Genomic DNA, 13,848 nt, shown 5'->3' on the forward strand with positions numbered 1-13,848 from the left:
TTGTCAGTTTCTTGTCATACATAATGATTTTCAAATCATTATTAAAAAAACTAAACATACAATAACTGGCATATTTTACCCTGTATTTTAGATATAAATTAAATTCATGTTTGTTCTTTGGCAAGCTATTATGTATGTATTTTATAGGGTCTCAAACAGGCAAGAAATTATAGTTAAAATTTTGGTATTTGACAGTTATTACACAAACTACTTTCACACATTTAAATGTCTGCGCATGGCTGGTGGTTAATTTAGACTGGCTGAAAAACATCACCCAGAGACATTGTCCGTTCTCTCAGATGCCACACTGATTATGAAGAACAGAATGTAATGAACAGAATCTTACTTCTACCACCCCAAGAATCACTCTGGTAACTGGTCGTTTATTTTTGCTAAGTGTCTGCTGTCTGCAGAGCACTAAATTAGGTTCTATGAATACAAATGATTTTAATCAGAATATCATTATTTTGCTTCTGGCAAAGTTCTATAATCACAGAAATCTTTTCCTTTAATGAAGGTGCAAGTACAGAACCAAAACTATTGGATTAAGAAATAGTCTTAACAATACCTGGGGTCCTCTATTTGTTTGCAATGACTGGGAAACTGGCATATTCTCCCATCTTCTCTGTGTCATTTCCTCAGATAAACGCCTGTAAAACTGTTGTACACATATATTCACTTTAAGTGAGTCAGTCAGGTTAAAATATCCTCATAGAAATCATTACTTAACATTTCTTTAGTTGAAAGTCCTGTTCAGTCATTTACAACAAGCCTAGAAGTCTCAGAAACATCAAAGGAAACCAAAGGAAGTTCTCTTCTTGGATCAGCTTCATAAAGCACAAAGGAAAAAAAAAGAAAAGAAAGAAACTGACCTGCTATATAAAGTGAGCTATTCTCAACAAAGAGATGAGTGACAATGAATAAATAGACCTACTTTAAACAATCCCACATATGTGGATTGTTTTCAATCTATAGTGAAACAGATATAGTGCCAAGAAAAATATACAACCATTATCCATGAAGGAAGTAGAGAATAATTTGTCTAGGTAAAATGTGAAGCCAGAAACTAGGGCCAAAACATCCCTACACTCACAAAAAAATCAACTATATTGTTTAACTACTGTGAGAATTTCAGTTAGTCGCTTATATTTGCTTAGTGCCTACTGTGTGAGGAGGGCTGGGTGAAGTGCCATAGAAAACCACATAAATAATTTAGGGTATCAATGAGGAGATAAATATACACTTGTAAATGTCTGAAGAATACTTATCCAGTGACTTACCAATCAGAACATGTAAACTACCATACTATGGAGTAAGTACTTCATGATTAGATCTGTGTGGAGTCAGGAGGAAAGAGATCCTGCCTTAAGGCTGTGAGCTATCAGATACTGAGAGGGTTCAACATTTCACTGCTTTATCCTCTGCCTCTTTAACCAAACCACTGAAAACTTTACTAGTAGCCTAATAGAATTGACTTAGCATAGTTCCAGCTTCTGCTTTTTCCTTGGAACCACACACTCCTGCCTCCCATTCCCACCAAAACCTAAACCTCATATTTTCTACTGCTAAGGCTTAAGATATAAAAATTTTATTGTAAAAATATGGTGAAACCTGGTATGTTGAACAGTAACAATTTACATCATATTAACAACAACAAAAACACACACAAGCGCACCTTTCTAGTCCAATTTTACGCATATAAAAACCTACCTCAATCTGGCCATGTTCTTTGAAGGAGAGTTTGATGTAGGAGTTCTTACTGCTCTGGAATGGACCAGGTTCTTTGTTGGGTGGAGCTGGGTGAAGATGAACCACTATTTTGGCACTAAAGAATAAATGTAATGAATTTAATTACCTTTTAAGAATCACTAATTCTGTTTTCATTATTTTTAATATATTTAAGTTCACTTTTAAAATTTATATACATCCTGAAAGGAATCCTTATAAACTGTGTATTAATTCAGTATTAATGAAACTTTCAAAAGCACCTCTACTGGGTCGCCTGGGTGGCCCAGTGGGTTAAGCCTGTGCCTTTGGCTTGGGTCATGATCCCAGGGCCCTGGGCTCTCTGCTCAGTAGGGAGCCTGCTTCCCCCTCGCTCTCTGCCTGTCTCTCTGCCTACTTGTGATCTCCCTCTCTCTATAAAAACAAAAACAAAACAAAAACAAAACACCTCTACTTACAGCTTTTAAGCTCTGAATCAAGAAGTTCAAGTTACCAGCTCTATATATTAAAAATGTGGTTTCAAAAATAATAAGTTCAAAATAAATTGGCCAAATGTGTGACAGTTCATTATTTTGGTTTACAGTTAGGGTTTTCCATGTACAAAGTCAAACCCAAAGGTTACCAGGGGGCCTATACTTTCTGCCAAAGCATACTACCCTAGTCATTTGAAAACAAAATGTGAAAACTTATCTGTGTAAAACTGGCCAGCTGACATTTTATTAAAACTCCATCCAAAACTAACATTCTACAGTATCATTTTTGGAAAATGCCACTCAATCAACAGCATGATCTAGAAGATAATCCAACAGCAAAAACAAGTCTCAAAATGCTGCTGTGCTAGAAACACAAACTACCATAATCTTTATGACTACCGTTGTCTCCTGTGCTATTAAAAACACTGGTATATTTGTTCAGTTTTATAAGTCTTTTTCCCTAACCTGCTCAATAAACAGTCTGCTTCCATAAATTAGCAAAACCAAAAAACTTAGTCAAAATACTTTGGATATGCAGCGTAGAGCTTTTCCCTTATGACCACATTACAGGTCCGCTTATTTATTATTCCATTTCCTTTAGGCCCATTTGATTCCTAAATATCGTTGTGAAATTGAAATACCGTGTGTGGGGCCTCCTCAGTGTAATAAATGCTTTGGTTAGTAAACTGGGGCCAGACTTGTAAGGACTCTTCACCTATTCCTTTGTGGTGAACTTCTTTAAGTGACTGAGCAAATAAACTGCAGTCACTGTAACAGGACTGTCTGACATGAACTGTCAGGTAGAGCAACCAAATACGACAATCAGATTAAGGGAATTGAGCAAAGAATTACATAATCTTTAAAACAGAAAAACCTGAGCCCCACGATCAGATTTTGTCAAAGGAAACTCAGTGAAGAACTGAAGATTATAAGACAAAGTGAAGTTTAAAAAATCTCCAAGTCGGCAAAAAAGATCCAGGCCAGTTTTTAGATATATTCATTTCGCAGGTCATTCAATTACCGTATTTCAAGTTTAAAAACCACCCAATCAGAGAAGGATCTTGGGAGGGGACAGGTTAAAAGGTGAAACTATATGGACAATTTTGAATCAATGAAATATGGTAATTGCTTGGGGCAAGGGGGCCAAGAATAAAGAGAATATCTGAGAAATGTTTACGTGACATATTATTAAATTCTTCCTCACTGGAGATGTTTAAAAAATAAGATACTAATGGGAAGGTAAATATTTTTTTTTAAAAGATTTCATTTATTTGACAGAGAGACATGGCGAGAGAGGGAAGACAAGCGGGGGAGTGGGAGAGGGAGAAGCAGGCTTCCTGCTGAACAGGGAGCCCAATGTGGGGCTGGATCCCAGGACCCTGAGATCATGACCTGAGAAGAAGGCAGACACTTAACAACTGAGCCACCCAGGCACCCAGGAAAATAAATATTTTAAACAATTTTTGTTATACAGTTTAAATTTTCTTGGAACACAGCAGAGGAAAATTCAAATGATTTGCAACACCTTCAAGTTTTACTTTGTAGAACTTAAGAAAAGCAATATACACAAATATCTAATCATTATGTTGTGCACTCGAAACTCATACAATATTGTATGCAATTGTACCTTCATTAAAAAAAGAAGGGGGGTGCCTGGGTGACTCAGTGGGTTAAGCCTCTGCCTTCAGCTCAGGTCATGATCTCAGGGTCCTGAGATGGAGCCCCATATTAGGCTCTCTGCTCAGCAGGGAGCCTGCTTTCCCCTCTCTCTCTGCCTGCCTCTCTGCCTACTTATGATCTCTCTCTGTCAAATAAATAAGTAAAATCTTTAAAAAAAAAAAAAAACTCAGATGGAAAAAAGTGAGAAAGAGAAAAATAAAAATTATAGAAATAACCTAAAGTCTGTACTTTTATTAACCTTTCTAAAATGTCAGTTTCTTTTATGTCAAACAAACAATCTTGCATGCTAGCTATACACTACAACTAACGCATGCATTGCATTTTCAGTGAAGTTCTGTATTTGTTTCACCTCTACTGAAATAACTATACTAAAGCTCAAAATGGGCCCACAAGGAAAACAAAATTCTTATCAGCAATACTTGTTCATAAGTTGCCCTCAATTACATGCACTTAAAATAAAAGCCAGATTTTTCTGTACTTGATTAAAAAGAAACATTTTAACGTGTAGCTTTAAACCAGGGTGATGACATGTCCTGATTTGCCTAAAACTGTCCCATTTTATGTTCCCTTGATCCAATTATAAACAGCACCCCCAGGGCACCTGGATGACTCAGTCAGTTAAGCATCAGACTCTTGGTTTTAGGTCAGGTCATGATCTCATGGGTTGTGGGATCAAGCTCCTCATCCAAACTCCTCTTTGGGCTCTGTGCTCCATGGAGAGAAGATAGATGTCCTTAAAGACAGCAGATGTCTTTCTGCTTGAAAGATTCTCTCCCTCTGCCACTCCCCTCATCGTCCTGACTTGCTCTCTTGCTCTCAAATAAGTAAATCTTTTTAAAAAATGATTAAATATAATAAACAGCACCGCCTATTACTTTTATAAATGTCCCAGTTTGGACAATAAATATTATGAAACTCTATTTAACACTGATATCCAAAAATGTCAAAGTGAAGAAACTTAATGATCAACTAGAAATAGGAGTAAAATCAGTCATTTTTCTCGGATGAGTCACTTCTGATTTTAAGTACTAGATTTACAGACATGTCAAAGCGAAATGCTTGTGGAAAGACATGCAATGACAGCTGGCCGACACTTATTTTAACCCAAGGATATTACAGCAAATCGTAGTACTTAATCTGTCCATTTATCCATGAGTTTAATGTAGTATCTTCCTAGGGGAGCTACTGACCAACGACTATTCTTTATAAAGCCCCCCAAAACAATCATCAGATGCATTCCTACATATGCAGCCATGGCACAACAATAAATCTACTAAGTTGGTAATAATAGCTTGACTGGGACATTTTTGTGAAAAAAGACTGCACCAGAGACCTCACCTTTTCCCAATTCCAGCTGCCTGTTCTTCAATGAACACGATTTGGGAAAGAGGAATGGCCATGCAGCACTCCTAGAAGGAAACCATACAAAATGTGATTCAAAGTCTCCTCATCAGAAAACCTTGTTTTATAGTATTTAATAGAGTGTCATGCACCTGTACTTAATAATAAAAACAATTTAAAAAATAATAAAATGATTTTATTCCTTAAATAAACTGAAGGAAAATGGAATGAAAACAGTAACGTGGTGGCATTTTGCCACATGGAAGAATGTAAGAGTTTTAAAAGCTGGGGGCGTGTGGGTGGCTCAGTGGGTTAAGCTTCTGCCTTCGGCTCAGGTCATGATCTCAGGGTCCTGGGATCGAGCCCCACATTGGGCTCTCTGCTCAGCAGGGAGCCTGCTTCCGCCCTTCTCTCTCTGCCTGCCTCTCTGCCTACTTGTAATCTCTGTCTGACAAATAAATAAGTAAATAATCTTTAAAAAAAAAAAAAAAAAGAAAGCTGCTGTAACCATCTTCGTTTTTACCATAGGTACATCTTTTTAAAAGTAGTATTTATATGAAAACTTTTTACATGTAAGCTATCCTTCTATGGAAAACAAAAAAAAAAAAAAAAGAAAAACAGAATAGGTAAATCAAAACAACTTTAAGGAGTGCTACACAGGTGATCTTTTTTTCTTTTTTTCTACACTTCACTCATCATTTTTAACAGAAAATGCTGACGTAGGTTCCCTTTATTAGTACATTTAATTTTAAGTTACTATAAATGGCATTCAATAGGTCTAAGGGTTTCTGAATTAGCCTCTTGATAAGAAAATCAAAAAATGATACTAAGATTAGTTTATAAACATATGTTTTAAGGACATCTATCTTCCAAAAAGACTTTTTCCTAAATACATACTTCTTTTAGAAGAATTAGACGTGATTAACAGTTGGAAGGTATGCGTTACCAACAATAGCGATGTCACCACTAAGGGAGGAAATACTGATTCTTGGGGGACAAAAAGAGTCAGATTTTGCAACAGTTTGTGGCCTTTCAAAGAGCCTCAGTATATAGTTTGACTGTAAAATTCAAATTTCATGGTGGAATGGGCAGCAATTATGAAAATACCATAGATTACTTCTTTTACTGGCAACAATACACACATACACTTTCAAGTTAAAGCTCTTTGGAGTTAAAATAGCTTTATACACATAACTTGTTCTCTCTTCCTAGAAATGAAACAACAGGGAGGTTTCTCCTCGTGCTGAGTGACTTAGAGGTCATTCTTCTCAGTATCTAGGTAAAAGCATGTACTTCCCAGCAGACCTTTCCTCCCAGAGTCTCAGGAACAGGTTGTTCTGAAGACCCCTGACAATGACTGGGAGAAATATTCTCATTACACACAGAACATTCGGGTATGGGGTAGGTTCTGACTGGTGTTTTAAAACAGGAGTGACCATGATTCTCTCTCTACTCAGCAATTACAGACTTTTCTGGAGCTGAATGAGGGACAACCCCTAACTCCTTTCTCTGCACTCCATTCAGAAAGATCACATGAGACACACTCTTAAACATTCTGCAAATGGAAATTTACTGCATTTTTTAGTTTTGACAAAAAGAAAGAAAGACTTCAATGATTTAAAACCTAAAACAGATTTTTTTAAAAACCCTTTATCTTACATGATTTTTCTGATCTCTCCAAATTAGTCGGTGTGTACTAAGAAGGAGGGTCCCAGCATCAAATTTTATCTAGAAAGACAAGATCATCACAAAACATTAATGATGTATCACTCAATGTGGTCCAGATTTTCCTCCTCACAAGTTGCACAATAGTTAAATTAATCATATAAACACTAAAGAATTAGGCTTACCACAAATTAAAGAGAAGCAATGTTACACATTTTGTAAGCTCACTCTCTCTCTCTCTCTCTCTCTATATATATATATACAGCCTTAATAAAATTAGGAAAAAATCACAAACAACCTAGATGTGTAACAATAGGGTAGTAGTTAAGTATGATACATTCATACTCTGGAATCCATGAGAGGTTAAAAAGAATGAGGTAGAACTGCATGGACTATCACAGAATTCTGTGACAGAGTTAGTGGGGAGCGAAAGCAACTTGCAGCACATCACATATAATGTAATCAGATAGAAGATGGAGATAATCTCCATATTCCCCAAACTACATTGTGAGATATATGTATATGTCTGTGTGTGTACACACACACATACACACACACACACCCCCAAGTAGTAGGAAAAGATATAAAAGGAATACTCACTGATCTGTTAACAAAGATTATCTCTAAAAAAGTGTGAGGAAATGGGAAGAAGAAAAGCAAAGACCCCCTTTTAAAACTAACCACTTCACTATCAATTGAATTTTTTTAAATTTTTTATTAACATATAATGTATTATTAGCCCCAGGGGTACAAGTCTGTGAATCACCAGCACTCACCATAGCACATACCTTCCCCAATGTCCATAACCCCACCACCCTCTCCCTCATGGCATTGTGTCACCTACACAAAATATAAATGTAAAAAAGTTCTTAAAACTGTAATACAATCGCACACACACAAAACGCCTGCTGTGTCGTTAGGACCAAACCCTTAATCCTCATCCTCTGTTATTATGCATTGAAAATCATACAAATAAGCAAATTTTAGAGTCTGAATCCAAGAGATAATATATCAAATTCTTTCATTTCTGTTAAAATTAAGAAATATATTGGAAGCTTCTAATTAATTACTAGTAAGTAGAATTTGTCATAAGGTAGGACTTGCTTATATCCTTTTGAGGAATAGTTAGTTATTTCTGAAGTTGTAAGGCTGGTCCCATATCAAGGCCACCTTACAAGACAAACTCAGAGCGGGAAGGATGATACTGCATTCAGACAGATGGTGACTACACTTGTGCGGAACACAGCACAATGTATAATCTTGTCAAATCACTATGAATGCTGTACACCCCAAACTAATATAACATTATGTGTCAACTGTACTCAAATAAAAAAAATTGTTTAATTAAAAAAAAATTCAAAGGAAAGCATTTTCATTGGGGTCCAGTTTATTACAAACAATCCTTTTGAATTTAAAATAATCGGGTTAAAAAGCCAATGAATAACTGATTAGAACATGTATATATCATTAAGCAAAAATAATCATAAAGATGCATACATAATTATGTATGCAAATTGACATTTAATATATTACAAGATACTCATGATATTAACAAAGAAAACCTAGGTTTCAAAGTGGTATACATAACATGATCACACACACAAACAGCCACAAACAGACAGATAATGTGCCAAAAGCAATTGTTTATGGGTAGTAGGATTACTAATTATGTCAAGTGTCTTCTTTTGGCCTACCCATATTTAACCACTTTATTATTTGCCTAATGAAAAAGATAAGAAATTTGTTAGAGACATACATAACTTTGTGTAGTTTGAAATATACATAAATTATTTTTTGTTAAATCAAACATATACAGAAACACTTTCTCTGTCAAAAAAAACTTCTTGGATTAAAACCAATCCTCTTTTTAATATCAATTTTTAAAAACTGTCTTCTAAGAGTAAGGTGTGACTATATTACTAATATGTTAGTCATTATCAATATGGTTAATAAGCTTTGATGGTAAGAAACCTACTGAGCCATCTAGTTTAAATACACTCTGTGAGGTATCTATCATTCCACAAAGGCACTTCAACCCCTCAGAGAAAAAACTTGATGAGTTCCATATTTCCTACTGAATCAGAAGTTAAATACATGTACTTCTGGCACTTAATTCAGTCTGGATCCAAATGTTTATGCGAAACCAAATAACTGAGTTTAAGAGATTTTAAAAACTTCTTTTTTGTCAATGTGTAAGATTTCCCTTTTCCAAAAACAAGTATTTTATCAACTTGAGAGTACACGATGCTACATGACAGCCTAACAGTTCTGATTAAGAAAATGCACTTTCTCTTACTGAAGTTCAAGCATAAGGATGTGATTATAAAGCTGAAGGCAGAGTCTGTTCCATTGCTATGTCAATTAACAATGTGCAAACGTAAAATGCTGCTGTTCTAAGTGAAGAATTGTGTAATACTTCCCTTCAGGGATTCCAAGAGATTATGAGCTAAACCTGATAGACAAGTTTAGGCTGGCTTGCTCCTGCCACTCAGAGCTAGAATAATTTTAACTACTTAAAGGTTGATCTAACTTGGGCATTAGCTGGATAAGCTCTTACCCTGTTTTATTATTTAACATTTTTCTGTTATAAAAGCAATATACTATTGAAGATCTGGGGGAAAAAAGGTTTAAGTCTAAAAAAGAAAATGAAATCGCTCATAATCACACCAGTCAAAGAATACACACATGTATACATATGTATATTATATGTGTGTGTGTGCATGTGTGAATAATCTTTAAATAAAATGAAGCCGTTATATTTAGTTCTATAACTTGCTTTTTTCAACTGGTGGCCTATCGTTAACAATTTCTCATGTTGATTAGGGCATATCATATTTAATTAACAAAACACTCTGGGGGACATTCAGATTACTTCCAATTTTCTATACATGTAATAATATAGAATATATATAACAATGCTGAGATGAGCATCCTCATTCATTATATTTTTATGCATCTCTGATTATTTCCCAGGGGTAAATTCCTAAAAGTGAAATACCTAGCTGAAAAAAAATACACATTTTCCAAGTCTCCCAGTTTATGTTGCCAACTTGCCTCTTTATACACTACTAACCTGCTTTCATTATATTTTTAAATTAGCTGAGGCTATAGAGGCTTGTGTGAATTTAAACAAATGACCTGTCTACGCTGCTTAAGAAAACAACACACTATCCCGTCATAATGGGCCCATGAAAACTATGCCTGTAGAAACAAGCAGGCATGCATTTATTCACAAGAGGTGCTTGGGTGCTGGGGCGGTGGGAAAAGCAGTCTACTGGGGCTCCACCAAATACTAAGTGTGTGACCTCAGACAGGTCACAGTTTCCTCAGCTATCAACTAAGAGCCTCTATGTCTTCATCTCTGGGAGTATCGACTATATTAAACATTACAGAGTCTGACGCTGGTGGCTACTGTGTTCATGAAGCATCGCAGCCAAGTGAACCGAGTGCAGGCTTTGGGAGTCTGATCAAGAGATCTCACTCTGGTGTCTCCTGCTAACTAACTGTGTGTGGGTGGGCAGGCCCCTTTCTAACAGTCATTGTCTCATCCATAAAATATCACCTCCTATGCCCACAGAGAAGATTAAATGAGATTATATGTAAAGCTCCTGGCACACAGTAGGTGCTCTAATTACTCAGGTCTCTCTCCCCCCCACTTGTACTTCATACCCTCAATGAGCCAAAAGATGCAAGGATGAGTAAGGCATGCTTTCTGCCCTCGGGAGCGACCGCCTGATCTAGTAGACGGCCAAATACACCCCTGCCCTGGGATGTGCACACCTGCCTCCAGAATGTGTGAGGATGTACAGCTATGAAGGCCACACTGACTGGACTCAAGTGCCCTAGACCAAGGGAGCCAGTGCAAGATACTGAAAGGGAACTTAACCAGAGTTCAAGTTTCCTGGAGGCCGATAGGGAGCTTCCTAGAGTCTTCAGACCACATGAGGTCTGGAAGCCTTCCAGCAGATGGAGGAAGCCAGGACACGGGACTTTCCCCCAGGAATCAGCCTAAGCCCTCAGCCACACTGGGTATGGCTCAGCCAGTGACTCATTCCTTGCAGTTCGGGGACTGCAGCGGTGAGCAGGCTTGTCTTAGAGCTCTGCTTCAGTTTCAGGACACCTACATCCCTCCCTCACCATCTTCAGCTTTTAGAACAGTTAAGAATTCCTCAATAGACCAAAGGGTCTTACTAATTTTTTTCCAATACTTTTTTATTAATCCTCTGATAACTATATCTACTTGTCTGCTAAAAGAAGCAAAAACTTAAAAGGAAACATTAGAATACACTGGTTTAGCAATGGTTCTTCCATATACAGGTACTCATGGTTTTGATTTTTTGTTGTCTTAAATAAAGGTAAAAAGATCATAGTTTTATTAGGTGCCAGCCAAGATGTTCCTAATTTGCATACTGGAGTTACACAGAACAGGGTGTGATGTTTTGCAAAAGTGTGACTTCCAGCACGGACTGTCTTTAGTGGAGTCTCTGAATACCAATCTACGATTGTCACTCAGTACTGAGAGGGAGGCATCATCAAACCGGCTGACGGAGGGGAATTTGATTACGCTTCCCATTTAAAAAGCTCCAAAGACTGGAGGAGGTTTTGCTGAGTGAAATAAGTCAAGCAGAGAAAGTCAATTATCATATGGTTTCACTTACTTGTGGAGCGTAAGGAATAGCATGGAGGACATTGGGAGAAGGAAAGGAAAAGCGAACTGGGGGAAATCAGAGATGAACCATGAGAGACTGTGGAATCTGAGAAACAACCTGAGGGTTTTGAAGGGGGGGGCGGGTGGTGAAAGGTTTGGTGAGCTTAATACCCACCTTTTCAGGGCCCAGCGTGTTGCCCTGGTGGTGGGTATTAAGGAAGGCATGTATTGCATGGAGCACTGGGTGTGGTGCATAAACAATGAATCTTGGAACACTGAAAAAATAAAGTAAAATTTAAGAATGAATAAATGAAAATAAAAAATGTTCCAGAGATGGCAACCTTGTTGTTAAAAACGTTTAGTTTCGTCACTTCAACCAAAAGATGTAAACCCAATTTGAGATCAAGTCAATAAAAGTGCTAAGGCAGGAAATCAAGCAAATCCAAGCAAATTATTTTAAGAAAAAGACCTGGACTTGATAATGGAGGCAACAAAGTACACGGAAAATACCCTCAGGGAGGCAGAACACCTGGGTCCTATGCCGTGTCCACTGTGCCCCTAGATATCTGGGTAACCCCTGCCCTCCATGACCTAGGAGGACAGAAGTCTCAAGCTTCTGCCGACACGGACCAGGAAAAGCTGTGAGTCAAGGAACAAACGCAAAAGTAGAGAAGGAAGTTTCATGATCGAAACCACAAAGAAGAAGAGAGAGCAAGTGAAAACTTCTGGAAACTAAAAACGTGGCTGAATAAACGGGTTTTTGACATTTTTCTGATTCCAGCTTATATACATCTCATCCAGGGGAGGTTAGCAGTTCCGCAACAGCCCTCTAACCTCAAGCTTCGGCGCTCCGTGCGGGCTGGCCAAACTCCCTTGGTGTGCAGGAGACGAACCTACCTCCCTTGAGACTTGCAGACCCCTGGCCTTGAGGGGTGGACCAGACTTGCCCTGAAAATAAAGGCTGACCGCACTGGGAAACAGCTGCGGCTGATGCCAGCAAGTCGGTTCAGGGTCATGTCCCCCTCGGACTAACCGCCTCGGCACCTGCTTCCCCTGCACGGAGTACCCCGCCTCCCCGTCCCCCCACCCTGCCTTCCCCTTGAAGCCCTTCCGGCTTCGCCTGGACCGGGAGGATGGTCTCTGGGGCGTTAGTCCACCGTCTTCCCGGGGAAAGCAGCCTTCCTCGCCCTCTCCAGAAGGCTCGTCTCTAGAGTGCGGCTCTTCCGGGGGGGGGGAGGTCGCAGCCCCAGCCCCAGCCGCGCGGGCCCCGGCTCCCCGGCGCTAACAGCCGGACGGAAGGCTGCCCCGAACGCTCACGCTGGGAACACTTCTCCGCATTCGCAAGATCATCTCCTGAGGTTTCCGCCCGCATGACACGGCACGGCCTACCACATCACTTTCCCAAACAAACGCCCTAGACTCCTTTCTAAAGTCATTCCCGGAAAAAGGGGGCGGGGGGGAAGAGCCTTCAGAAAGGCGTCCCGGTGAGACCCGGACGCGCTTCTCGGAAACCCCTGCAGGGCATTACCGCCCGCTCTGTGGGGCAGACCCCACGCGCAACGGCCGCACCCGGTCACGGAGGCACCCCGGGTCAGGGGGCCGGGCCGGTTTGTCCGGCCCGGCGCGGTGCGGCCCGCCGTCACCACGCCCGAGCCCGGGCCGGAGGCGCCGGCACCCGGCCACTCGTCTACCGTCCCCGCCGCACCCCGCGCGCCGCGGGGTGGGGACCCGGGGCCCGGGCGGGGAGGCCCCGCAGGCCCGCCAGACCGCGCACCGTCCCGGAGGCAGCCCTCACCTTCTCCTCGCCGTCGTAGATGCGCACTCCGCGCTGCTGGATCACCAGGGTCTCGTTGATCTCCAGGAGGCCGCTGGTCCACAAGAAGCGGTCCATGGCCGCGGAAAGGCCGGCCTCTGCCGCTTGCCCGCGCCGACGCTCGGGGGCGGCGAGCTGAGCGCTGGGCAGCCTGCGGCGCCCCCTGGCGGCGGGCGGGGCGGAGACCGGGAGGGGAGGGTGCCTGGGACCGTGGGGTCGTGCGTGGAGTGCCCCCTGGCGGGCGGACGGCTTGTGGTCCGGCGGGAACGCCCCCCCCCCTTTGTCCAGCTCTTCTGGGGGCGCAGACCCAGAGTTTAACAGAGACTTTGACAAAGGCCAGGCCACAGCCCGTACTTTCTAATTGTGCATTATTCTTGTATATTTGTGCCATTTCCTTGTCAGGGCCCAGCGTGTTGCCACGTTCATAAAAGGTTGTTTTCTTTTCAAATAAGGATTTATGGCCTGAACGGTTTTTTATGCAACTGCCATCAGTATGAAAGCCC

At 40.4% G+C, this 13,848-nt stretch overlaps 1 protein-coding gene across 1 annotated transcript in view; it reads right to left on the reverse strand.

The window, feature by feature from the left end:
* Window positions 1-13,464, reverse strand: part of VPS36 (vacuolar protein sorting 36 homolog) — a 29,972-nt gene extending 16,508 nt beyond the window's left edge. The window contains exons 1-5 of the mRNA XM_044249648.1: window positions 13,328-13,464; window positions 6,879-6,947; window positions 5,217-5,287; window positions 1,711-1,825; window positions 569-658 (exon numbers count right to left, since the gene is read on the reverse strand). Of these exons, the coding sequence (XP_044105583.1) occupies window positions 569-658; window positions 1,711-1,825; window positions 5,217-5,287; window positions 6,879-6,947; window positions 13,328-13,423 (441 nt within the window). The 5' untranslated portion in view covers window positions 13,424-13,464. The remainder of the gene's footprint in view (window positions 1-568; window positions 659-1,710; window positions 1,826-5,216; window positions 5,288-6,878; window positions 6,948-13,327) is intronic.
* Window positions 13,465-13,848: the final 384 nt, after the last annotated feature.

The sequence above is a fragment of the Neovison vison genome, chromosome 5 (genome assembly GCF_020171115.1).
Source record: "Neovison vison isolate M4711 chromosome 5, ASM_NN_V1, whole genome shotgun sequence".
NCBI lineage: Eukaryota > Metazoa > Chordata > Mammalia > Carnivora > Mustelidae > Neogale > Neogale vison.